This window comes from Lytechinus pictus, chromosome 17, assembly GCF_037042905.1.
Source record: "Lytechinus pictus isolate F3 Inbred chromosome 17, Lp3.0, whole genome shotgun sequence".
NCBI lineage: Eukaryota > Metazoa > Echinodermata > Echinoidea > Temnopleuroida > Toxopneustidae > Lytechinus > Lytechinus pictus.
Genome location: NC_087261.1, coordinates 15,658,917 through 15,683,899, shown reverse-complemented (window position 1 = coordinate 15,683,899; position 24,983 = coordinate 15,658,917). Strand labels below are relative to the sequence as shown.

Below are 24,983 nucleotides of genomic sequence, written 5' to 3'. Positions count from 1 at the left end.
TGTATGCGCTTGCACTTCTATCGATGATGCAACGTTTGCCTGCCAACGTTGAGGCAACGTTGGGAAAAAAATTCCCAACGTTGATCCAACGTTTTTCCAACGCTGTATTGTTACCTGGGTAGCTTAGATGGGTCTAAAGTCGGCTTTGTTGCTATGACTGCAGCATGAAGGAGCAGGGAAGTGCCTTCCAACGTGTCCAAAGATTTACAGTATAGGAAATGGACACAGTAGATAATTACTGAAAATTTTACAAACTGGCAAATGGCTGCATAGAAAATTTGATTAATTCTTGCATATGAAATACGACCTCGCGGTATAATTAAGAATATATTCTGGTTGAAAACACTGTTCGATTAGACAATTCTCAACAACCGCCATTTATATTAGTCAAGAGTCAACTTCAGCAATTATAAACAGCACCCTCTTTCAATTCATATTCATCCACTCAAGGTATCACAGGCCTAATTCATTTCCCATAGACTCGTGTGTTAAAGTGGCACTTAAAAAAAATCATGAAAAATAAGAAGGAAGTTCGAGGGTTGAATGTTTACTACCGGTGGATAGGATATATGTCTGACATTCCATATCTGACCAGAAAAGGGTACCTCGACCGGCTCATTTTAAAAATAAATCGGCATTTATAAAGACTACACCTGACGGGATCAAATTGGCGCAAATATTCACTACTGAATGATACGCGCCGTATAAGCTAAAACAACAACAAATTCATCAATTGAGAGAGTAAAATGGCCCTAATTCTTCCGCCAGTAAAAAAGTAGTTCCAAAGTGGTGATATATCTTTCCAAGTTGGAAAAAGGAAGTTCAGTAGGTACCCTCCCTAGAATAAGTGTTAGATTGTCAGTCACATTCATTTATTTTTGTCAATCAGCAATATCAAATTTAAAAATGGGTTGGCTCGAATGAATATCTTTTGCCTGCCAGTTGTAATTAGGCCCGTGTAACCTCAACATTTTCAAACGCAATACTTTATAATTTTTTTTTCTGAATATCGCCAAAGTCTCTACAAGGGGAAGACTGGACATTTCAGGGATTTGATGAAATCCTGAACTTCGTACATAGAGAAGGGCGCCAAACAGTGTTGGGTAGGGAAACTTCGAATTAGTATATTGTCATAGGGGTGTGTTATATGTTTGAATCGAAACTAATCTTCATTTATGGAATATCAATTGTGAGGTATCTCAAGGATCGTGTACAAAACATGGATTCATGACAAATCGTAAAGAAATTTGTGATGCACTGCAAAAACTCCGTTGTTGATTTAACACCAGTCCGGAATCTATAAATGTCCACACCAGAGAAGTACTGAAACAACACCAGTTTGGAATCAAACCGATGCTGTTTTAATACTAATTGGTGTTGTACAAACACCTATCTGGTGTTAGACCATAACGAAACTGGTGTTGTTTAACACTTCTCTGGTGTGGACATATATAGATTCCGGGCTGGTGTTAAATCAACACCAGAGTTTTTGCAGTGTGGTTCTGAAATGAAAAAAAAATAATAAGAAGAATGGTACCAAGGAAGATAATAGAAAAGACACTGAGACATCTATTTATGATTTTTTTTTCCAAGCCCATCAAAAGCAAAACCATAGAAAAATAAAGAAAACACAATAGTATTCCTTATAATATTGAATTTAAAGGAGAATGAAACCCTTGAAACCAGCTGAACCCATATCAAAGAGAAAAATCAAAGAAACATATTGTTGAAAGTTTGAGGAAGATTGAATGAATAATAAGAAAGTTATGAGCATTTGAATATTGAGATCACTAATGCCATGTAGTTCCTCCCATTGGCAATGCGTCCAAGATCTGTGATGTCACACACGTACAACTCCCTCATTACTTTAGTACTTATTTCACCTATATTCCTCACTTTTATAGAATCTATCACAAGGTGAGGTGTTCTCTTTATGAGAGGACAAGTACAGAGGTTTCACAACATTATATCATTGATGAATCGTTTGTCATATGATTAGAATGAGCAAAAAGAGATGTTTTGGGGTATATTTTCAGTGTCCAAAAGGGGAGAGTTGTTCATCTGTGACATCATAGATCTTGGTCGCATTGCCAATGGGAGGATCTCCATAGCATTAGTGATCTCGACATTCAAATGCTCATAACTCTTCTATTGCTAGTCCTATTTTACTCAAACTTTGGTTGATCTTATTCTTTGATTTTTCTGCTTTCACAAAAGCTAACTTGCTTCAAGAGTTTCATTCTCCTTTAAGAAAGTTTGTGATATTTCTAGGTGTCACAGTCGATGATTCGATATGAAATGGTAATATCAAACATAAATGATCCTTTTCCCCATCTACAGTCATCCTTTCTCTTCATCAACAAAACATAAAAGAGAGCAAAAAGGAGAGCAATATTGAAACGAGAAATCCACACACAAAATAACTATAACGGAACACTATTAAAAAAATAAATGATTTAGATAAGATACAAAAACAGTATGTAAAACTTTTCTTCGGATAAATAATAAAATCTATTAAAATGCATTGATACAAATGCAAATTACAATGTTTAGACAGAAAAAGATGAGAAAATCTTATGTATTGAGTTTGCAAAGGCACCACAAAAAAATCTCCAATGCAACATCTGGCTGGCGAAAAAGAAACACACACAAAAAACCCAATCAATTTCATGTACAATTATTATTAAAACTTTAACGCATTAAAAATGCAAAAAAGGTTCGTTTTTTATGAACAATGCCATATCTTATAGACTTCCTAAACTATCGTATACGCAGGTATAATATTATAAGCAAATTAATCAAAATCTATTAACAGTTTATTCAAAATGAATAAGTAAATGTAGATTTATCGAAATGGAATGAAATTGAATATAGAGAATGATATAAGTAAATAAAATATCAAAGATAAATAAACCATTAATTGGAATGGTTTGAATTGAATTGAAAAAATGGGTTTACTTTCTGTTAAGGAGATGGGAAATGAATTAGTCTGAATCTGAACTATCAAGTGTTCTAAAGCGATTCTCTGGAATCGATTTCAAAATTGTTGTTTTGTGTGTGTGTGTTTTAAAAGGTTCGAAGCCTTTGCAGCCCCAGAAAATGAGAAAATGGTGGCAAATCTAACAGATTTATGGTTGTAATATGACCTCTTGACATGATTTGGTTTTCTAAATCGATCCCAAGTCCAGATTTATCAACTATATATACTAAGCCTACCCGAGATCGAAAGAATATACCCAACAGATGGGCCCTTTATAAAGGATCACAAAATCAAGTATAGGGTAATGTCATCTATGAAAATCACATATCGTTTTAAATATTATCACGTGTTAGCTATATAGCAGGCCAAATAGGACTCTCTAGGAGACAGCCCTTCCCAGTCACAACATAGTGTACATTTGGGCGTTAGTAATTATTTGTTCTGACCCCCCCCCCCTACCCTCACTCATTCATGGGAGCGTCGATTCATGTTTCGGATTGGAAGGGGCCGGGGGGTGACAAAACTAAATCCAAAACTTTCGGCGTCCTTCGCGCGCGCCCCCAAAAACAGCATTGTGCGCGGAGCCCGCCGAAAATACATTTTTTTTCTTCTAATAATTGTTTAATAGTATTTTATGGGGATATTAATTGTTTTCTTAGTGCTTTCCAATGCCCTTTAAAATGTACATTTGCACCTTCTTCTCCAATGTTCTCCATAATTGTATATTTCTTTACACGATGCACAGATATCTGTGGATGATAAGCCTGTCTACTCATGTGATCTTGTAAGCCTAAAATAAATGGCGTCTAGCGATGCGTAGAAGAAATAGACCTTACGCCGATATGATAATAATTATTTTTTTATCAATTCTCACGATTATGACAGCTATAATGTGGTAATTACGACATCGTGACCATTTTAATGATTTTTTTACTGTTAAAAGATGAAACACTATACATACTATTTTATCATCTGTATTATCTAGTGCCTGAAAGTACCAATAATCCTGCACATGATGAAGTTCAAATTGAATCGTCAGCAAATTGAAAAATAATGATTACGATAACCAGCCTCAGAAGAATAAACAAATCATGAAAGATTCCGAGCGACCTTGTTTTTAATGAGGTAGAACTTTGTTCACATGAAACATGTTAAACGTTCATTTTATTAGGTTTTATGTATGATCTGTGATGTTAATGGATGTAAAAAAACGTAAGGAATGCCAAGAAGGGTTATGGGTGTTCAAAGCTTGTACGAAAATAAACTTTAAGGCCCGTATTCTGATAGCAGGTTTAACTTTAACTCAGGTTTAAAGTTGTGGTTTAAGTATGGATAGCCAATTGTTACATAAATCACTAACAGTAGAAATATCATACTTCAGCTCACTTGGCTCTCAAATCATTCATGATTGTCTAGGAAGTAAAAATAGATGATTGTCTTCACCATCGATGAATCAGGAAAAAGCCCAGTAAACACAAGAAACATACAACTTAATGAAAATGTTGATACTTTTGGCTTCCCATACTTAAACTACAACTTTAAACCTGAGTTTAAGTTAAACCTGACTTCAGAATACGGGCCTTAAAGTTCTTTCAGGATAAAAAAATGCAGTTTCTGATATCGGTTTCCCCACAATATTATTGTCTGGATCTTTGTACAACCAATAATTGCATGATAAGAAGCATGTGTTTGTTGCGTTTGTTAAGAGGGTTGCTCGGAACGTGTGCCGAAATCTTGGGAGCACTTCATCAATATTAGTCGTCAGATTTGATTACTTTCTTAGATTTGATTGGCTGAGAAAAATATGGTAACTGTCAGATCAAACAGACTTTGTCTGATAAAACCTCTGACAAATCCTTACGTGAAACAGTCCCCTCAGCCTGGAATGAATTTCATCAAAATAAATGCGTTTAAGAATAAAACACATAACAAAACCGAACAAAACACAACAAAAGTTCTTGCTGCGCGCGTCCACAGCAGTCTCAAATATGAGCCACAGCTGTTTCGTTTTTCAACCAGCTGGCTGGTATAGAATTAAAGATTTGTAAGACGTGAATCAGTTTAATATTTTAAATGTTTAGTTTTTATTTATTTACAGTGGCCTAAGTATTTAATAAGGTGAATAATAATCTGATCAGTATATACAGCGAACTTCCAGTCGGCTACAACCCTTATAGAAAAGTAAGCAATATACAGGCCTTTCCGACAAGCCGATGGCTCACGTAATAAGAGATTGTAAGCTAGCAAACAGTACATGCTCGCTAATTTTGTAACTGTTGATTTATATATTCAATACCTATTGAAAGATAAAGAAAAAGATTGCTTCATTATTGCTAGGCGTGAATCTTACGTGCTCTTCAATTTATCCACTAGCTAGTGCACTGTCTAGTTAGCAGCGAGCTTGAAATGTCTGGTAGGGAACCTTAGTAACACCCATGCTTTCATCCGACTGAATGTACTCGTCATGCTCGTAGTTGCCACCTTTCGCAATCCTCACGGACGCTAATATTAGGGTCCCCTATTACACAAAAGTTGACGCTTAATCATACACTTGATTTTTAAGATTGATTGTACGTTGTAGTCAATACAATCAAACGTAAAAAACTGCTCTACAATCAATGCTAAGATTTGTGTTACAGGGGGTTACAGCCCTTACAGATCTGCTTTTCGTGTGCAAAATTCTTTCCCGTGACACCCGCGCGCCATACATGCATGTATTACGACTGATGGCTGGAGCCTGGAGATATTCAAAATGCAGGACCTAAAATAGAATATGACATGGATAAGAAAGTGGTTTTTCAAACAAATCGAGTACATATTGAGTGAGGAAAAACTTACTAAATTAAGGCTTAGATATAGATCATTACAGTCCATCGAATCGATATTGCATTTAATGTGGATTATTGGTGGATGACTGGCAATTGATTCCATGGGTCAGATCACCTCTCCAGCCGAACCCATTTCGCATATGTACACAGCGTATGCAATACGTTTGAACATGCGGGTTTCTTTTGTTTCTTTTGTTCACTCCTTCTACACAAACGATACGCCTCTAGCACACGATGTAAAGGGTATTATGTTTTACTTTCCCCAGAAATGGGGGGTTAGATTCAAATTCCGGGGGGACCACTTCCATTGATGAGTGGATACCAGGCACGACCATGGGGTTTCGAAAAGTACCCTAAACAAGGGAAGCAAGTCTTTTCCAGATTATGAAAATGCATCTTTTCACAATTATTTGGTTTGTGAAACCCTACAAGTATTGGAAATATATCCCTTTTTCCAGTATTTTAATCATCGTTTTTGACACCTTTATAACGTTACATAGGCCTATACGTAACGTACTTACCCACTCTTTCCCTTTTTACGCGTTGTTGCGCCTGGTATCCACTCTTCAATGAAAGTGGGCCCCCCGGGCGGCCTCTCGAGCTCTGGGAGGAACCAAATGTGGATTTGGAAAGTCGTCCTAAATCGGAATTATCGCTGTTACCATAGTAGCAACCAGAATTTTGCACACGAAACGCAAATTGAATGTTTCCGTTCCAGATGCGAAACGAAAAAAAAATCTCATGTCACACAATTTGCATTGCAGGACAGAGTTTTAAGACCATGACGACGGGCCCAAAAGTCTCTTCCAAAATCAACTTACGTCGTAAATAAGCGTTCGCATTCTTCCAACGAAAGGTCGGGAGTATCCCGTGGTGCGCCGATGAAAGTTCCCAGTTTTTCATGTTTGTATCTCAGTAAGATTGCGACTAATTCGCGATTGGTTTGTAACATGACACCATATTTTGGCTAGTTGCAGAGATTCTCCGATATAAAAATAATGGAGTCTCAGCAGATACTTTTTGGAGAATCTTTCCGGTCTTCGCGGTGTCTCCGCAACGTCTATAAGACATCTCCGTCAAGGGCAGAAACGTCGCGAAGACTAATTACATCCCCGATTGCTGAGACGCCTCCGCGATGCTTTTGTGAAGTCTCAGATAACCGCTCAGGGATGTCGCGGAGACCGGCAGGAGACGATATAGACTAATGAGAAGTAGCGGAGACATCTACCCGATGATAAAAGACGTCTTTATGATATCTCAGAGACTACAGTCTCGAAGTTGCCTCCAACATAGAAGTTCCTATAAGGTCTAACCATGAAGACGCCCTGCGACGTCACAATACAATGTTGACAAACACTTATTTTGCCCAACATTCGTTTATGCGAATTAAGTGGCTATGACAGGAAACATCTCTGTGACGTCACTGCAATTGATAAAAGTCTCCAAGACGATTCCGCGACGCGTCCCAGCGATTACTTGGAGACTTAGCCATCGACTGTCATCTTTTCCTAGAGACGTAATACAGAGTATCTACACCACTGAAAGTGATTCCATTGTTATTTGAACCCCATCCTCCAAAATATTTACACACATATATTTATATATACAGCCACCATACAGTGCATTATTAAAGTTAAAGCTCACCCGGACAAAAAGTTCATTGTAAAAATAGGAATTTTTGTTGTTGAAAATTTGCCGAAGGTTGGAGAAAAATCCATCAACGAATAAAAAAGTTATTAGAATTTTAATTATTTGATTTGTGACGTCATATGCTAGAAGCTTTCCTATCGAATGGCAAAAAATCAATGGAATGTAATATTCTCAGAAAATTTAAAATGGTTTTACTGTGACATTCAGTTTTAATTATCAATAGACCATTAGGTCACAGTGATTAAGTTTGCTCTCCTCTTCCCTGGCCACCAACTGATGCACTGGGCAAACTGCTATCAAATATTGCACGTACCTGTATGATTTTTATGTCATTTTATGTAATGTTCGATATTGCTTTGTAAATTATCTTAAATATGTTTGAAGTGCCGAATAAATAATAAATAAATAAATAAATAAATCGTTTTCACACCCGTTCCTGAAAAAAAAAAAAAAATAAGTCATCAAGAACCATTACAAAATTGAAATTTATTATGCATTTTATATTACATAACATATATGGGACAGCTGCTCGTTTATGACGTCACAAATCCAGAACTTAAAATTCTAATAACTTCCATAATCTTTAATGGATTTCCTTCAAAACCTTCACCACACCATTTTTTTTCTCTGCTATTTTTTACAACGAACCTTTCTTCAAGGTGAACTTCCCCTTTAAGTCGGATCCAGCTTTAACGCCATCTAGGTCCAGATCGATCACCAGATCGAGGGAGAGAGGCCCTGGGAGGGGTGGTGGGGAAGTAAGCCTTCCCTGTCATATGGCATGATAAAAATAGGAGAGGGGATGGTCAAGTGTGATATTTGTTTTTTTTTTAATATTTCGACATAATCCTCATTTGCAACAATACGATCATAATCCCATATTTTGCTAGAAATATCAAACGTCATGACCATGCGTGTTAATATGGTGGCCCTGAAGGGACATCGCAAATAGACCAAATCGCGAATATTCACGACGAAATTTGCGACGAAATTCACGACGTCGCCAATTTCGTCGTGAATTTCGTCGTCAATTTGAATATTCACGACGAAATTGGCGACGTCGTGAATTTCGTCGCCAATTTCGTCGCAAATTATTCACGACGAAATTCACGACGTCGTGAATTTCGTTGCCAATTTCGTCGTGAATTTGTTTTGCTTGCCTGGGCGGTATGCGGGTTGAAACCAATTCGTCTGCTGCTAATTCCTCCACTGCAGGGTCGATCTACATTCATTTAGTCTAATGCAATTCTGTCCATTAACTTTTCGCCTAACAATCATATGGTCCAATAAACATTTGGTCCAGTCATCACTTCGTCTAATCACCAGTTCGTCTATGACCATTTCGTCTCATAACTAGTTGGTCTAATATCAATTTTATTTTCCTTAATTTCGCCCAATTAACACTTAGTTCAATTAGACCAAACGGCATTTGGAATAAATGGCAATTGGACCAACTTGGTTATTAGACAAAATGGCAGTTAGACCATGTGGATAGTGGACGAACTGATGGTAGACCAAATGAAAGCAGACGAGTTGACATTAGACCAATTGAAAAAAAAAACATTGAAACGACAGAACGATGTCCACTGCTATCCATATGCATAGGCGGATCCAGGGGGGAGGGGCCGAGGGGCCCGCCCCCCTATTGGCGGAACAAAAAAAAAGGAAAGAAGGAAAGAAGGGAAAAAAGGAGGGAAAAGAGAGTAGAAAAAAAGAAGAGGAGGATCGAGACGAGTGAATAAAGTAAGATGAGGGGAAGACATGGAAATAAAAAGAATATTTCATGTCACTATATAAAATATTCGCTCGCGCTTCGCGCTCACATTGCCTGTTAGGTGATTTTCATATCAAGTTTGGAAGTCAATATACAAAACATATTTTATCTCGAAAATCAAACTCATTATTTTGCGTGATTTACAAATTGATTTTTAAAAAGTGCTCTGTAAATATGACAGTTTTATGGTCTGAATATTAACATTTTCCGCTCGCGCTGCGCGCCCGCAAATTTCGATTCATCAGGTACCTATTATTTTCGTGTATTCCATAAAGTTGTCAAAATATCCCTTTTCAGGTCTGATTGTCAAAACGTATCAGCTAGCGCTACACGCTCGCATTTTGATCGTATGTCTCAATATTGATTATACAATCCCCTTTTCATGACAATGCAAAGATTTAGGCTCGCAATTTGCGCTCGCATCAATTGTTAAAATATATTAACTGATGCATCCTATTTATAATTACAAAAGTGCTTGAAATGTCCAGTTTTCAGGCCATAATATCATCAGACTTCACGCCCTCATTAGGCATTAATGAATAAGATATTAATTTAATAATTGAATTGTCCCTTTTGTTTCATCTCGCGCTTAGCAAGAGGAATAGGAAGACATTCATCATTTTCATATGATGACATGTCCTACATGTCCTAAGGATGTACCGGTCCTATGTCAAAACTCAAAGTAATTATAATGAAAAAAATCAGCTCTGTGCGATCCATATCCACTTTACAATTTTCTTACAAAGTGCTTGAAATATAGAGCTGAAATTGACTCTTTTTTCAGATCGGAATATCAAATAGTTTAAGCTCGCGCTTCGCGCTCGCTTTGATTTTCATGATAAAAGATGTATTTAGAATGCCTAGATTCTAGGTCTAAATATGAAACACGCGCGCGCATGTTTGTTCAGATATTCAACTTGTTCTCTATTTAAATCATTATCCAGTTTCAGATCACAATATAAACAATTTTCTGCTCGCACTTTGTGCTTGCATCATTAATGTAGGAATTACTCATTCTTTTCCGAATTTACAAAACATGAATAGAGTGTCCCGTATTTAGGTCTAAATCTCGATTTTTTTCCCGCTCGCGCTTCGCACTCGCATCAATTGTTTAGTTTTATATCTATCCTGTTCACGATTACAAAAATTGATTAAAATTTTCCATTCTTTATGTAGAAATGTCAAAAATTTTCAGCTCGCGCTTCGCGCTCGCATCAATTGTTTATTATAAACCTATTCTGTTTAAGTTACAAAAAGTCCTTAGAATTTCCATTTTTAAGTAAAAATGTCAGAAAAATTCAGCTCGCGCATCGCGCTCGCATTATTTGATTTTTAAAATATATAACGTCTTCATGACTAACTGCATGCAGTCTTAACAGGTACCTATTCCACCAGTTCATGTCTGCTCGCGCTTGGCGTTCGTAGTAATTATTTATTTGCATACACATCTTTTCTAGGAAAACAAACGTTGCCCAGAATGTTCAAATTATAGGAAAAATTACATAAGATATCCAAATAAAAATTTAGCTCGCGCTTCGCGCTCACATTATATAAATAAGGATTATGATATTATATATTTATGTTAATTTATAAGAATAAAGCTAAGAAGACCACCCCTTCACAGAAACCAAAAATCCTCTTCGAGCGGCCGATCGGGGAAAATGTGGCTGAAAAATAATTCCGCCCACCCCCCCCCCTCCCCCCCCATTGGCGAAGGCTGGATCCGCCCCTGGAACACCAAACAGGCAATGCGAGTGCGAAGCGCGAGCGAAAATTTTATATAGTGACATGAAAGATTCTTTTAATTTCCATGTCTTCCCCTCATCTTATTTTTTTAACTCGTCTTCCTCCTCTTCTTTTTTTTCTCCTCTCTTTTCCCTCCTTTTTTGTTAAAAATCGGGCGAAATTAAGGAAAATAAAATTGATATTAGACCAACTAGTTATGAGACGAAATGGTCATAGACGAACTGGTGATTAGACGAAGTGATGACTGGACCAAATGTTTATTGGACCATATGGTTGTTAGGCGAAAAGTTAATGGACAGAATTGCATTAGACTAAATGAATGTAGATCGACCCTGCAGTGGAGGAATTAGCAGCAGACGAATTGGTTTCAACCCGCATACCGCCCAGGCAAGCAAAACAAATTCACGACGAAATTGGCAACGAAATTCACGACGTCGTGAATTTCGTCGTGAATATTCGCGATTTGGTCTATTTGCGATGTCCCTTCAGGGCCACCATATGTTAAAGAACTTTTCAGCACCATACACGCACTGGCGGATCCACGGGGGGCACATCCGGCTCGTGCCCCCCTTTTGAGAGGGACAATTAAAATTTGTAATGTGAAAATGCCGTTAAAACAAGTGTGCCTCTTTAGAAAGTTAATGACCTTTTTTTTTTTTTTTTGTAAATTTTTTTTGAGGACGAAATGTATTTAATTCTTGGTTTGAAAACCTTTTTCTTTGGCTTGTCGAATTTTTCATCAAGAAATTGTGCGCCCCCCCCCCCTTTGGAAAATCCTGTATCCGCCCCTGCATACACGTATAACACGCAATATGATCGGAAAAAAACTTTATTTTTGCAGCGCTGCTCACCGTGCACTGTTTGATCTAAAGTTCCACGACCAGGACCTGTTAAGATCGTTGATGTTTGCATCTTTCATCCTCCAGCCTTCTTTTTTCCTTCTGGTACACCACTGGATGTTTTGTGAGTGTTATTTTGTTTACTGATTTTTCTTTCTTTATGATAAAACAAAAGTATTGTTTCATAATGGCAACTGATGCTGCTCGATCTCTCACCCATCATACCTTTTTCCCTCTTCACCTCTCTCTCTTATATATACGGAAAATGAAATATGTTCTCCGTCAAAATTAGAAAATAATATATGTATATATATATTATATGTATTATCCGGTAGGTAGTCGACGAGTTTGATCTTTTTTCCAACAACTATCGTTCAAGATTTGTGGACTTCATTTTTGTTGGAAAAAAGCAGCCCTTTTAAAAATTATCTTTATATATGTAATAAACCGGGTGTGAGAATGTAAACGGAATAATTTTATCCGAGGTTTGGCAAACAGTTTCGTTTTTTTCAAAATGTATTTCCTTCCAGTTTGTTTTAGATTTTGTTTAGAACAATACTAACCTCTATAGTTTATCCCTTAAACTCCTATTATCAATGATTTCTATGTTCCTTTGGTATTTGTTTGCTCCACCTTCACTTGTGCGCCTTTAGCATCTCTAAAGAAATGGATATGGCGCCTGGTAAATTGCATTCATTATTTTATAAAATATTTTTTTCATTTTAACAATATGGCAACGGGTTTTCAAGACAAACACTTCATGAGAAATTCGAGTACCACATACAGTATACACATATTGATCATTTATTATGACATGCATGATTATACATTCATTGCAAAACACGTCATGATTTGCATGTCAGTGTTCAATGTTTTTACCGAATAATTCAAATACTTTTACTCTGTCCTCTTGAAGTATAATCCCTTTTGTCTCGGAGCCTTTCTACTATCGGATGTAGCACTAAAAACTCCAGAAAAAAGGTTATATCAAATCAATAGTATATGTAAGATCTTTACGTTTTTTTATAGCGTGAATCTCCCTTTGTAACGTGTATTTATTTATCATTTGATTTTCTTTAAACCCATGCTTGAGTATGTTGAGTAGGTATTATGCTGAAATTCTGAGCAAAGAAGGAAATTCCTGGGAGGACAACTAATTTCATGTCTTTGTTTAATTGTCAAATTATTCATTTGTAACTTGATTAATCTTTCTCCGCGATCGCCTTTTTTGTTTCAGATTTAGGAATTTAACGCCTGATTAAAATCCAACAGCTACCAAGGGTCGACTGGCACTCTGTTTAAAGTCGTCTTGCTATGATTATACATGATTTATCAATAAAAACTTATTCCAAACTTTAAAGATTAATGTAAGAAAGTTACTCGAATATCAAACAATTGACCTACTATGTTAATAGAAGGGTTTATCATTAAGTTATCACAGAGAAATGAGAGATACCTACATAGTAACCAGGCATCATTAAAGGTCAAGTCCACCCCAGAAAAATGTTGATTTGAATAAATAAAGAAAAATCAAACTAGCACAACGCTGAAAATTTCATCAAAATCGGATGTAAGATAAGACAGTTATGGCATTTTAAAGTTTTGCTTATTTTTCACAAAACAGTGATATGCACAACTCAGTGTCATGCAAGTCAGTCAGTCGATGACTTTTGTTTTTTATTGTTTGAATTATACAATATTTCATTTTTTTCCAGATTTGACAATTAGGACCAAGTTGACTAAATCATGTAGTATTAAACAATGCTAATTTCACATGTTCAGGAAGGAATTAATCGTTGTTTCATTTGACAATGAGGAGAAAATTAGAATATTTCATATTTCATATAATAAAATACGAAAGAAATAGTGAGTGGATGACGTCATCAGTTCCTCATTTGCATACCGATCATGATGTGCATATAACTGTTTTGTAAAATTAAGCGAAACTTTAAAATGTCATAACTTTCTTATTTTACATCCGATTTTTATGAAATTTTCAGTGTTATTCTTGTTGGAATTTTCTCTTTTTATTCAAATCAACTTTTTGTTGGGGTGGACTTGTCCTTTAAATACAATTGTTCTAAAACTTTCGTGCAAAATAGCAGATGATTCACTTTCGCTGTACATTTGGGAGTGAGGCTAGAAAGTGCCCTTTTTAAAAGAATTTTTTTTTTGTAAAAAAAAATAAAATAAATCCTGCATTCGTCCCTTGACATCTGAATAGTGGGTGCTTCTTTATACCCGTCTTATTACGATAACTAGACCATGTAGACCGCTTGTCAATACTGATACAGGGAAGAAGCAAGATGTTTAACGGTAAAATGAATTACACCATTAAAATTCAAATACGATTTGTATCGCACCAATGATTTTAACATTATGTACCTGCAAACCAAAAAGAGTTTGATTTTGATATCAAATTCAAAACTTGAAGTCTTAAAAGAATTTGTTTAATTGTTTTCTGATAAAAAGCAATCTGTTTTTTTTTTAAATAAAAGATACGCAAGTACCCTCGTATCTCTTTGTTAACGCTCTTCTTTCACTCACTTGTAAACACTATTCCTTCACCCCGATCGCTTTGTAGGCTCGCTATCAATATTTAGCGTGTTTCTCCTCAATCATATAGGGCACATGAGAGTAATTCATCTGCGCGCAAAGAATGTCGGACAGGCGTAAGTAAAGATCACATGACTTTATTGATTAAAATAATTCATTAAAAATCGACAAAATGTTTGTATATCAAAATATAAATGATAGAAACATTGCCACGTTCATACTCTTTCATAATTAAGGCCTTTGGGGAGGCTAGACTGCATATTTGTATTTCATTTTAATTATTATTACCCACAATGCAGTTCTGGTTTTTCTGGCGATGAATTATTCCATTCCATTCCGTGTTTTTATTTGGCAATGAGTCATGATTGACTATTTTTTCCACACACTGTATGAAACGTAGGTTAGCAATTTTATTTATTATTATAATTTTTTATTATTTTTGTTATTATTTCTTTTATATTCATTTCTTTTTTCTATGAAAGAAAGAAGAAAAAAAAACATTTAAATACATATGAAACAAAAAACTGAGGAATAAGATATATCAGCAAACAATTGGGGGATTACTTCCCGAAAACGATAAGGTTGTTGATCGAAGATCTATGAGATATTATATAAAGGAAAAACATTTTAACAAAAGGGGATAACGTTTTAACAAGTTTTTCAGTACTTTGAATTCTCAGTGTACCAAGCACCATTTATGATAAATTCAGCATTTTTTTTGTAGATTAGTTACAATTCCAATAATCTCAGTGGTCTAAGGTATATTTTCTGGGGTTATATTGACCCGTAAAGTAAAGACAGAGAGAGAGAGAGAGAGAGGGGATTTATGTGATCAAGAAGTGATAAGATAGAAAAAAGACTGTATTGAAATGACTGAAAGAGAGACAGGCAAAGAAAGAAGAGCCCCCTCCCACACCCGTACCAGAGTTACGGGGTTACGACTGTCCCGTCGGTGGATCCAGATCCATCAACATCTTGAGGTTTGATCTTTCCAGGGGACAAACGCCTTTAACTGGCCGAAATAATTGTCAGTCTTATTTCAGGCCATTTAACTTTTGATTGAGCTGGACAAGTACCCGATTAACACATCAAGTCTTAATGTACTGTTAATTGTGACTAATGTCAGTGGTTTAAAACAAAATCTATCGTGGGATTGATTTTTGGTGATTTTTTGATGAGCTATGATTTAACACGTGAGTCAATGGGGGTCTGTATACCCATGTGAGCCCTATAAAGACAAAGTGACCCTCATGATTTTGTGTGGATTGAAATCAGAACAGAATATGTTCCATATTCGATAGCCAGTTTGGAAATAAAGCAGACAAGCATTGCATGGACCGGTACCCTTTTGCCCTCCGAGAAGCAACTGATTGGTTGGATTGATGTTGGGTCAATGTTGGAAATGTTAGTAGAGTATATGGGTCACCCTAAAATTTCAGTCCGATCCATGTCGGATCTGGATCAGATTTTACATAGGCATACAATGGTTGTCTCAAACAAAAGAAATTCTAATCGGGATGACCAGTTTTCATCGGAACTCGCAAGAACGGCCACAAATCGGGGATCAGATCGGCTCCAGATGAAACTCAGCTGAGGGAGGGGGTAATGGGCTACTAATTCCCAATGTTTACACTATCATTTAATTTGTTCGTTGGGTTAAACGACACTTTATGTTCTGTAAATGAAACGCAATTTCAGTTAATATCTACCAAGAAAATTATCATGTATTTTTTAAACTCAAATGGTTCCCATTTTAATCCAACAAACATGATGTTCATCGTTGAACATTAATGGTGTTTTTATTTTTAGTTCTGAAAGCAGATGAACGGGGGATGATGCATGATTTCAGTCCTTAAATATGACGTTTGAATAACCCTTTGACCCACACTTGCTGTGTTCAATGTCTGCAATCGACCAACAATAACCACCTGTTTCAAAAAATCAACATTCCCCCGTCGCCTTCAGAGAATATAAGCGAAGGCAAGTTCAGAGTTCATAAATGTAAAACATAAATTCATTATTACAGAGATGGAGATGATAATATAAAATGTTAACATAACCGTCTTTTTAAAGTGGTGGATGGTAGAAAGTCTTATGGACAAACCTATACGGAAAGAGATGTATATTTTGTGAAATAGAATATTTTCCCAGGTAAAAGAGAAAACGAGAAGCACCAAAAGCGTGAGATAAAACAAGATAAATAAATAAAATGGGAGGTAATATTGGAGAATATACAACGAGCCCCCCTCAAAAAAATGTCCCTCTGACATAAGGCTAAATAAATTCTAAAATGTGGCAGTATTGATGTATACAGGACGAGAAAGCATGTTTCATATTGTAACTTCTAAGAAAATGTGTTAGGTCTCGCTTCAGCGGTTTTGAGTACAATTTTATCCCATTCTAAGTTTGCAGCACTTCTGTGTTTCTGCATTGTCTTTAGCATGTATGAGCAGGGACAGTTCCCTGGTCTGTCCAGGCTTATCAAATGATAAACTTGAGCATGTTCAGAAGGGCAAAAAACATCCAGAATAAAATTTGTTAGATGATTGACAGGGGAATTTTCGCAGAAACCTATTAAAAAATGTTTGTTTGACGAGTATAAAGCCGAACAATGACAGGCAAACCACAAGAGTATCTATCACTTTGCGAAAGTGAACATTATTATCAGTACGTATTTACCCTTTTATTCAAATATGGTGTTCCGCATTGTTCGCTTAATATGCATGCTACGCTATGCTATATTTGTCATATCTTTCTGGAGACGAAAGATGTTTGACTTTTGTTTATTGTTTTTGTAAGACAAAATTATGCATGCTTTGTGTCATGTTAATACGGTGGTAAGTTCTGTGTCCATTTATGTATACACAACAAAAAAAGTAAGTCCCCCCTTAAACAAACATCCATAATTTCCGAACCAATGCGAGTTTTTAATATATTTTTACATGAGCGTGTAGTTAATTTTATAAGCTATATGCCCTTAGTGTATTATTCACAATGCTAATGGGAAATTTATTTTTACAAGAGGGAGTGCCTTAAAATGCACGTAATTATCATCTATGAGTAAAGCATTGTCTAAAAACAAGGTTTCTAACGAAATATATCATAACGTGTGTCATTTAGTGATAAATGCTGCATTTGAAATTAGAAATGACAACCAAAAGTTATGGTATACATACAATTTGAATAGGGCATATAATTTTGACAGAATCTGGGTTCGTTTGAATATAAAATGCATGTAATTTTGTTGAACGAGTGAAATATTGATATCTTTGCCAATGTATGACCCCAAGTCCATTCTTTAGAACATCTCAATGCAACGCGATAACCCTGTACTGTATCAATACAATTACTTCAGGTCTTTTCAGGAAGTAAAGTTTGTAAGTTGAACGTTCTCTTCACTTTCCCAGTAACCCCCAAATGGCCCGCATGATATTTACTGTCAGAACGGCATAACTGTCCAAAGGGGATATTTGAACGAAAAATAATAACAGGTGTTTACTGACAGAATCAAATTTCAGAGTAGAAAAATCAGAAACTTAACTGATGATATCGGGGTTTTACGGTGGAACTATGACGTGGAAATATAAATTAACGATTTTATTTATGGCTACAACGAACAAATATTGTCCCCCGTTACCTCAGGTTTCTCCCATGGCTGACGATGGATTTTATTTTATATTTTATTTACATAAATATTTTATCGGAATTTTAAATGTTCACTTTTTATGTAGGCCTATAGGTTATAAAATGTTATACAGGTATATGATGCATAATGATATCAATATATATAGGTGGTGTTACGACGACATAGAGGGGCCGCGGAATCCGGGGGGGGGGGGTGGTTAAGCCTCGGCACTTTTTATCGATGCAAGTATAAAACGACGTGAAAATTACCATTCGATTGTCGTAATTCTGTGCATGATTAGCCCCTCTCATTAAGAAACAGTTCTGCGCCCCTAACGAATCGACATCGTCAATGAAACTTATTTATTTATTTATTAGTATATGTACATAATATTGACCAGCAGCAGGGCTGAATGGGTCAATTTACAATATCAATACAATACAAAACAAAACAACAAATATAATATGTACAGTAAATATATTTTTTGGCTTAATGATTGAATGGCATCAATAACTATATGGAAATCAAGATGAAACTGAAATGATTCCATGTTGGAGGCATGCATGTTTTCGACCTAGACAAAACTTAAAAATTGGTAGAGTTCTTGGATAAATTATTCAATCTATACATTCAATTATCATCTCAAATGATTTTGAAAGTTCTTTTTAGCATATTTTTACAAGGAGCAAGACTACTCGCAATAGGGCATTTTTGTCAATACTTGAAAAACTATAACAAAAGTCATGATTTTGGGGGAGGGTTGGAGTCCCTGCTATGCAGTGGTGTCACCCTGGTTTATTTTCATGTAAAATACTGCTAATCGACGATAATAAAATAATGGAAAAAAAGATATATGTTGCCTTAATAATAAATATGTATGAGGTGTTTTACAATGTTTTCAGCATAAACCCATCGTTGATGTCACAACACTGCGTGTATTATGTATGATCATGATGATAGGGCTAGTTTAGTGATGTAGTCGCTGAAAATGTAGTTTAAATGTGTGTGTGTATTGAATTTATTCAGACCTGTATTAATCAAATATGATTATTTACATCTGGGACCGACATTCAACTTTACACTCCAAAAGACGTAACCTCTGCATCAATTTATGACTTCGTGACATTATCGATGCCTTCTTAAAAAAGTATTTTGCCTAGACATTTGCACTTTCTAAAAGCTGACACTAACCGAAATTAAGAGATGGTAAAGAATCGAAATGTTACTGAAATATTATTTAATTATTGTCTGTATATAACAACGATTTTATAATTTAATTTATTTTTCATCCGCCAAAACCATGTCAGAGCAAAACGGCGATACGGATTAAACTTTGTCAGCATCCTGTCAGTACGGTTTGTTACGTATTTTACTTAGCAAAACAGGCATTGGTCATTTACCACACGGTTGATTGTATTTGTAATGATATTTTGTTTTGTTTATATTTGCTTTGTTCTCTGTTTCTCGTGTCGTATTCGTTTAATCCCTATTTTTTCCCTTCTTTCATTATTGTACCAAGGATCACTAGCGTACCTACGGGGGGGGGGGGGGCATGACGAGCCACAACCCATACAAAATACATAACCCTGCCCCCCCTGACGAGCTTGAAGACTTATTTTTGATTGAAGACTTTTTTTTTTTTTTTTTTTTTTTTTTGCTTGTCAAATTTTTTGGCGGCCGATTTTGCCCCCCCTGTGGAAAATCCTAGGTACGCCACTGCCAAGGATCCTTTTCCATGAATCGATGTTTACTTTGAAACTAAGTCACGCGGCTTTGCATCTTTTAAAAGCATTTCTTTATAGTCACTATTTAATTACTGAATATAATTTTTTTTCAAATTCTCTTATGTTTGATTGAAAATTCTGTAAATATTTGACTTTGTAATGTTTGTTGGCATTTTGTTCACGTAGAATAAATACAAATCTAATTCATTCTTAGAATGACTATGAGAACAGTTTACATTGAAAAAAAATCAATACAAATAAAAGACAGGGATCATCATTTATCATTTTATAAATAAAAGACTGATGATATGAATACGAGGTACATCAATGGGTGTCCTGGATTAAAGTCGGCATTTTTAATATTGAAATAAGCCATTTGATTGTGTTTGTTTCTTTCTTCTTCTTATTTTCCGTTTTTCTTTAACTTATCATAAACTTCTATACTCACAATATTAAAGCCTAAGTAAAAATCATTTTTAAGCATTTATGCTTAGGACACATTTGTCTGTGGAGATCGTACGATAACTTCACGGTTTGGGGACACGTCGTAGGTGGATATCCCCGTGCATCGTACGATTTCTTTATGTGGAACCATAGGAGCTACGAGGTACATTATGATAGACTTCTCAATTTTAACAGTGTCGATGATTTCACATTGTGTTTCCCACTATTAACACATTGTGGGATACACTCTAGCAGTGTATGAATATCGAACAGCTAAATTACCTTGCCACCTCCCGGCTTCTAAATCGAAGAATATTGTACATAGATAGTTATATTTTGTACAGAAACTGCCGAGAGGTATTGCGATCTCTGAAGGATATGTGTTTGCCTCGCATACCGCCCACATCGTATAAAGGTAACTGTACTTTCACCTTAGCCTGGCTACATGATACGATTATCGTATAATAAAGTTTTCAGTAACTCATTATTTTTTGGTCGCACAAGGAATGCCATGCAGGCCGCACTAAAATAGTCCGCATCACAAGCGTTCAGTAACTGTTAGCAGATCCGCGCTACTTTTTACGCCACTTTATGATGGCGCTGGTCTGGTGCTAATAAAAGCAACACCTAACTAGCCCGGGAATGGTGCGGGCTATTTCAACCCGCGCTATTCATAAACTCAAACTTTCACGACTTAGTCAAGGTCTTGTCTGGACCAGCGAGTTACTGAAGTCGGTATTAGGGGGTTTCCGCGAACACTACGTAGACGCTCTCTGGAACGTTGAAAATGTATTGTAAAAATCCGTTAAAAACAAAGAAGCATAAATATAGGTAGAAAGTTGGTGAACCAAAACAGCACTGTCGTCCTGGACTCTGGACAAACGACATATTTGTAATTTTTCGTCAGCTGCGAATCTTAGGACGATCTGCTGTCCCGGTTCACCAATATTCGACAAAGACCTCTTATCTGTTCATTGTGATTTGACCGAGTATTTTCAATACACTTGTTCCAGAAAGCGTGGCGTATTGGTTGCAAAAACTCGCTATTAATACCATCGGTAAACTGCCGATTCGTCTATTGCTAACTCGTCCACTCATCACATGGTCTACCTTCATTTATTCTAATGCCATTCCGTCCGTCAACATTTCGTCTAACAGCCATTTGGTCCAACAATCACTTCGTGAAGGATCAACCGTCGCCAGACCATGCAAATTGCCTTCTTCGAAAGTACTTAAATATCAACCATTGCCTACGAATAGTTTATTATTTCTTGATATACGCAGCTGTCGACATTTCGTCCATTTTATGTCGTATTCGTTTAATCCCTTAGCTATTTTTTCCCTTCTTTCATTATTGTACCAAGGATCCTTTTTCATGAATCCATGTTTACTTTGAAACTAAGTCACGCGGCTTTGCATCTTTTAAAAGCATTACTTTATAGTCACTATTTAATTTATACTGAATATAATTTTTTTTAATTCTCTTATGTTTGATTGAAAATTCTGTAAATATTTGTCTTTGTAATGTTTGTTGGCATTTTGTTCACGTAGAATAAATACAAATCTAATTCATTCAATGAGAACACTTTACATTGAAAAAAAAAATCAATACAAATAAAAGACAGGGATCATTATTTATCATTTCATAAATAAAAGACTGATGATATGAATACGAGGTACATCAACCGGTGTCCTGGATTAAAGTCGGCAGTTTTAATATTGAAATAAGCCATTTGATTGTGTTTGTTTCTTTCTTCTTCATATTTTCCGTTATTATTTTCACTTCTTTAACTTATCATAAACTTCTATACTCATAATCTTAAAGCCTAAGTAAAAATCATTTTTAAGCATTTATGCTTAGGACATATTTGTCTGTGGAGATCGTACGATAACTTTACGGTTTGGGGACACGTCGTAGGTGGATATCCCCGAGCATCGTACGATTTCTTTATGTGGAACCATAGGAGCTACGAGGTACATTATGATAGACTTCTCAATTTTAACAGTGTCGATGATTTCACATTGTGTTTCCCACTATTAACACATTGTTGGACACACTCTAGCAGTGTATGAATATCGAACAGCTATCGCACAATGACCTTGTCACCTCCCGGCTCTAAATCGTAAAATATCGTTCATAGATCGTCAAATTTTGTACAGAAACTGTAGAGGTATTGCGATCTCTGAACTATATGTGTTTGCCTTGCATACCACCCTAATCGTATAAAGGTCACTGTACTTTCACCTTTTTAGCCTGGCTACATGATACGATTATCGTATAATAAAGTTTTCAGTAACTCATGATTTTTTGGTCGCACAAGGAATGCCATGCAGGCCGCACTAAAATAGTCCGCATCACAAGCGTTCAGTAACTGTTAGCAGATCCGCGCTACTTTTTACGCCACTTTATGATGGCGCTGGTCTGGTGCTAATAAAAGCAACACCTAACCGAGCCCGGGCATGGTGCGGGCTATTTCAACCCGCGCTATTCATAAACTCAAACTTTCACGACTTAGTCAAGGCCTTGTCTGGACCAGCGAGTTACTGAAGTCGGTATTAGGGGGTTTCCGCAAACACTACGCAGACGCTTTCTGGAACGTTGAAAATGTATTGTAAAAATCCGTTAAAAACAAAGAAGCATAAATATAGGTAGAAAGTTGGTGAACCAAAACAGCACTGTCGTCCTGGACTCTGGACAAACGACATATTTGTAATTTTTCGTCAGCTGCGAATCTTAGGACGATCTGCTGTCCCGGTTCACCAATTTTCGACAAAGACCTCTAAGGCCTTCATTGTGATTTGATCGAGTATTTTCAATACACTTGTTCCAGAAAGCGTGGCGTATTGGTTGCAAAAACTTGCTATTAATACCATCGGTAAACTGCCGATTCGTCTATTGCTAATTCGTCCACTCATCACAGGGTCTACCTTCATTTATTCTAATGCCATTCCGTCCGTCAACATTTCGTCTTACAGCCATTTGGTCCAACAATCACTTCGTGAAGGATCAACCGTCGCCAGACCATGCAAATTGCCTTCTTCGAAAGTACTTAAATATCAACCTTGCCTACGAATAGTTCATTATCCCTCTCTGTCGAAATTTCGTCCATTAACTCAAACTAGTTTATTTGTGTCATTGCATCACTTCCCAAATAAATACTTTTATTACCCCAACCCCGTTGCAGGAATCCTGGCTCTAATCTTGACCAATTAAGCCCACGAAAAGTTTTTCACTCTGAGGGCTCATCAGTTCAGCGCAGTCATGGCTGTCCACTGGGGCGGAGTCGCAGGGATGGTCTTCTTCTACTTGGTCATCCTCGGTGTGGGCCTATGGGCCTCGAGGAAAACAAAGGGTGGTGGCAACACCGAACGTGTGATGGTGGGAAACCGGGACTTCGGCTGGTTTGTGGGCCTGTTTACGCTGATTGGTGAGTTAAAATGGGCGGGGCATGATATTGACCACGCCCAAACGCATATGCATGTTCGTGTACCGTGTCCCATGGAGCCAATTGGTTATTTACCGCCAAAGTGATGATTTTATTTTGCTATTTTGAAGCCAATAATCGATAACTTTTTCAGGACATGAATACGTGTGCAGACAGTCATTGCGAGTTTTCGCAAAGCGACGTACGAGGCTTTTAGCGACGCGGACGTATGGTAAGCCCTTTTAACATTTATTCCTCATTCTTGATTAGAAAAAGAAGAAATGTTAAAGGGCTCGTCGCTGAAAGCCCCGTGAGTGACTTTACGACAACTTATTACTGCGCATGCCCGACGAACTTGGATTGATAGTCCTACACACGTATGCCTAAGCCTACAATTGGCATTTAACGTGTTAAAATGGCGGTAAAGGGAAAGTTCACACTGTCACTAAGTTGGTTCTGTTAAAGCAAAAACGTTGAGAAAAAAATGAGGTGAAGATTTGATGAAAATTCATTACAGAATAAGAGTTTAGATTTTTTTTCACATCATATGCGAGCAACCCCCGAAATATAGCATGCAATATAATTTCCATAAACTCGATTTTTTAAAGGAATTTGATGAACATTCTTGTAATAGAAGCAGGTATGAAATTATGTGTCTCATGATATATCCACTGCACAAGTAAAATCTTTCATTACTTTTCAGAAAAATTGCCCTTTTGAAATTTATATCACACGACGAATGGAGGAGCTGGTTGTCTGTGTCGTCACAGAATCAAAACTTTAAAAATCATAAGTCACTATACATTGACGGATTTTCATCAAACTTTTGCAAATATTTCATGTTATTTTCCTGCTTTATTTCAAACCAACTTATCTTTAGGGAGAACTTCTTGTTTGAGGGGACTTATTAGAAGATATGCATTGACAATATGAAACTGGTTTCGAATGTGAGGAAACATTATTTGGCATGGCTACTTTGACCTGGGACGTGCCCGGTTGGTGTGTAAAAAAGTAATGATATATCCCAATACACACAAAAATAAAGGATTTTGGTTTAAAAAGGCGTGCTAATGTGGCAAATCATAATTTTCATCGAGATTCCTCAATATCCGACCGATTCATTTTTTACAAGCAAATTTATTAACGAAGAAATCATTCATGTTAAATTATTTATGTCTTTTTTCAATATCTGAAAATAGCGATTTTATCAATACTGAAACATTTCAATGGCTTATGCATAACCATGATTTGACCTACATGTACGGAGGTGAAACTCTCTCTGTATTATGCTTTATTGTTTCCACCTTCGTTCCATTATTGCAACAGCCACATGGGTGGGAGGAGGTTACATCAATGGGACAGCCGAAGTAGTGTTCACCCCAGGGTGGGGTC

At 36.5% G+C, this 24,983-nt stretch overlaps 1 protein-coding gene across 1 annotated transcript in view; it reads left to right on the top strand.

Moving 5' to 3' along the window:
- The first annotated feature begins 23,351 nt into the window (after positions 1–23,351).
- The window catches only part of LOC129280635 (high-affinity choline transporter 1-like), a 15,320-nt gene continuing 13,688 nt past the window's right edge, over positions 23,352–24,983 (top strand). The window contains exons 1-2 of the mRNA XM_054916659.2: positions 23,352–23,594; positions 24,918–24,983. The exon at positions 24,918–24,983 is cut by the window's right edge and continues 48 nt beyond it. Coding sequence (XP_054772634.2) covers positions 23,429–23,594; positions 24,918–24,983 — 232 coding nt within the window. The 5' untranslated portion in view covers positions 23,352–23,428. The remainder of the gene's footprint in view (positions 23,595–24,917) is intronic.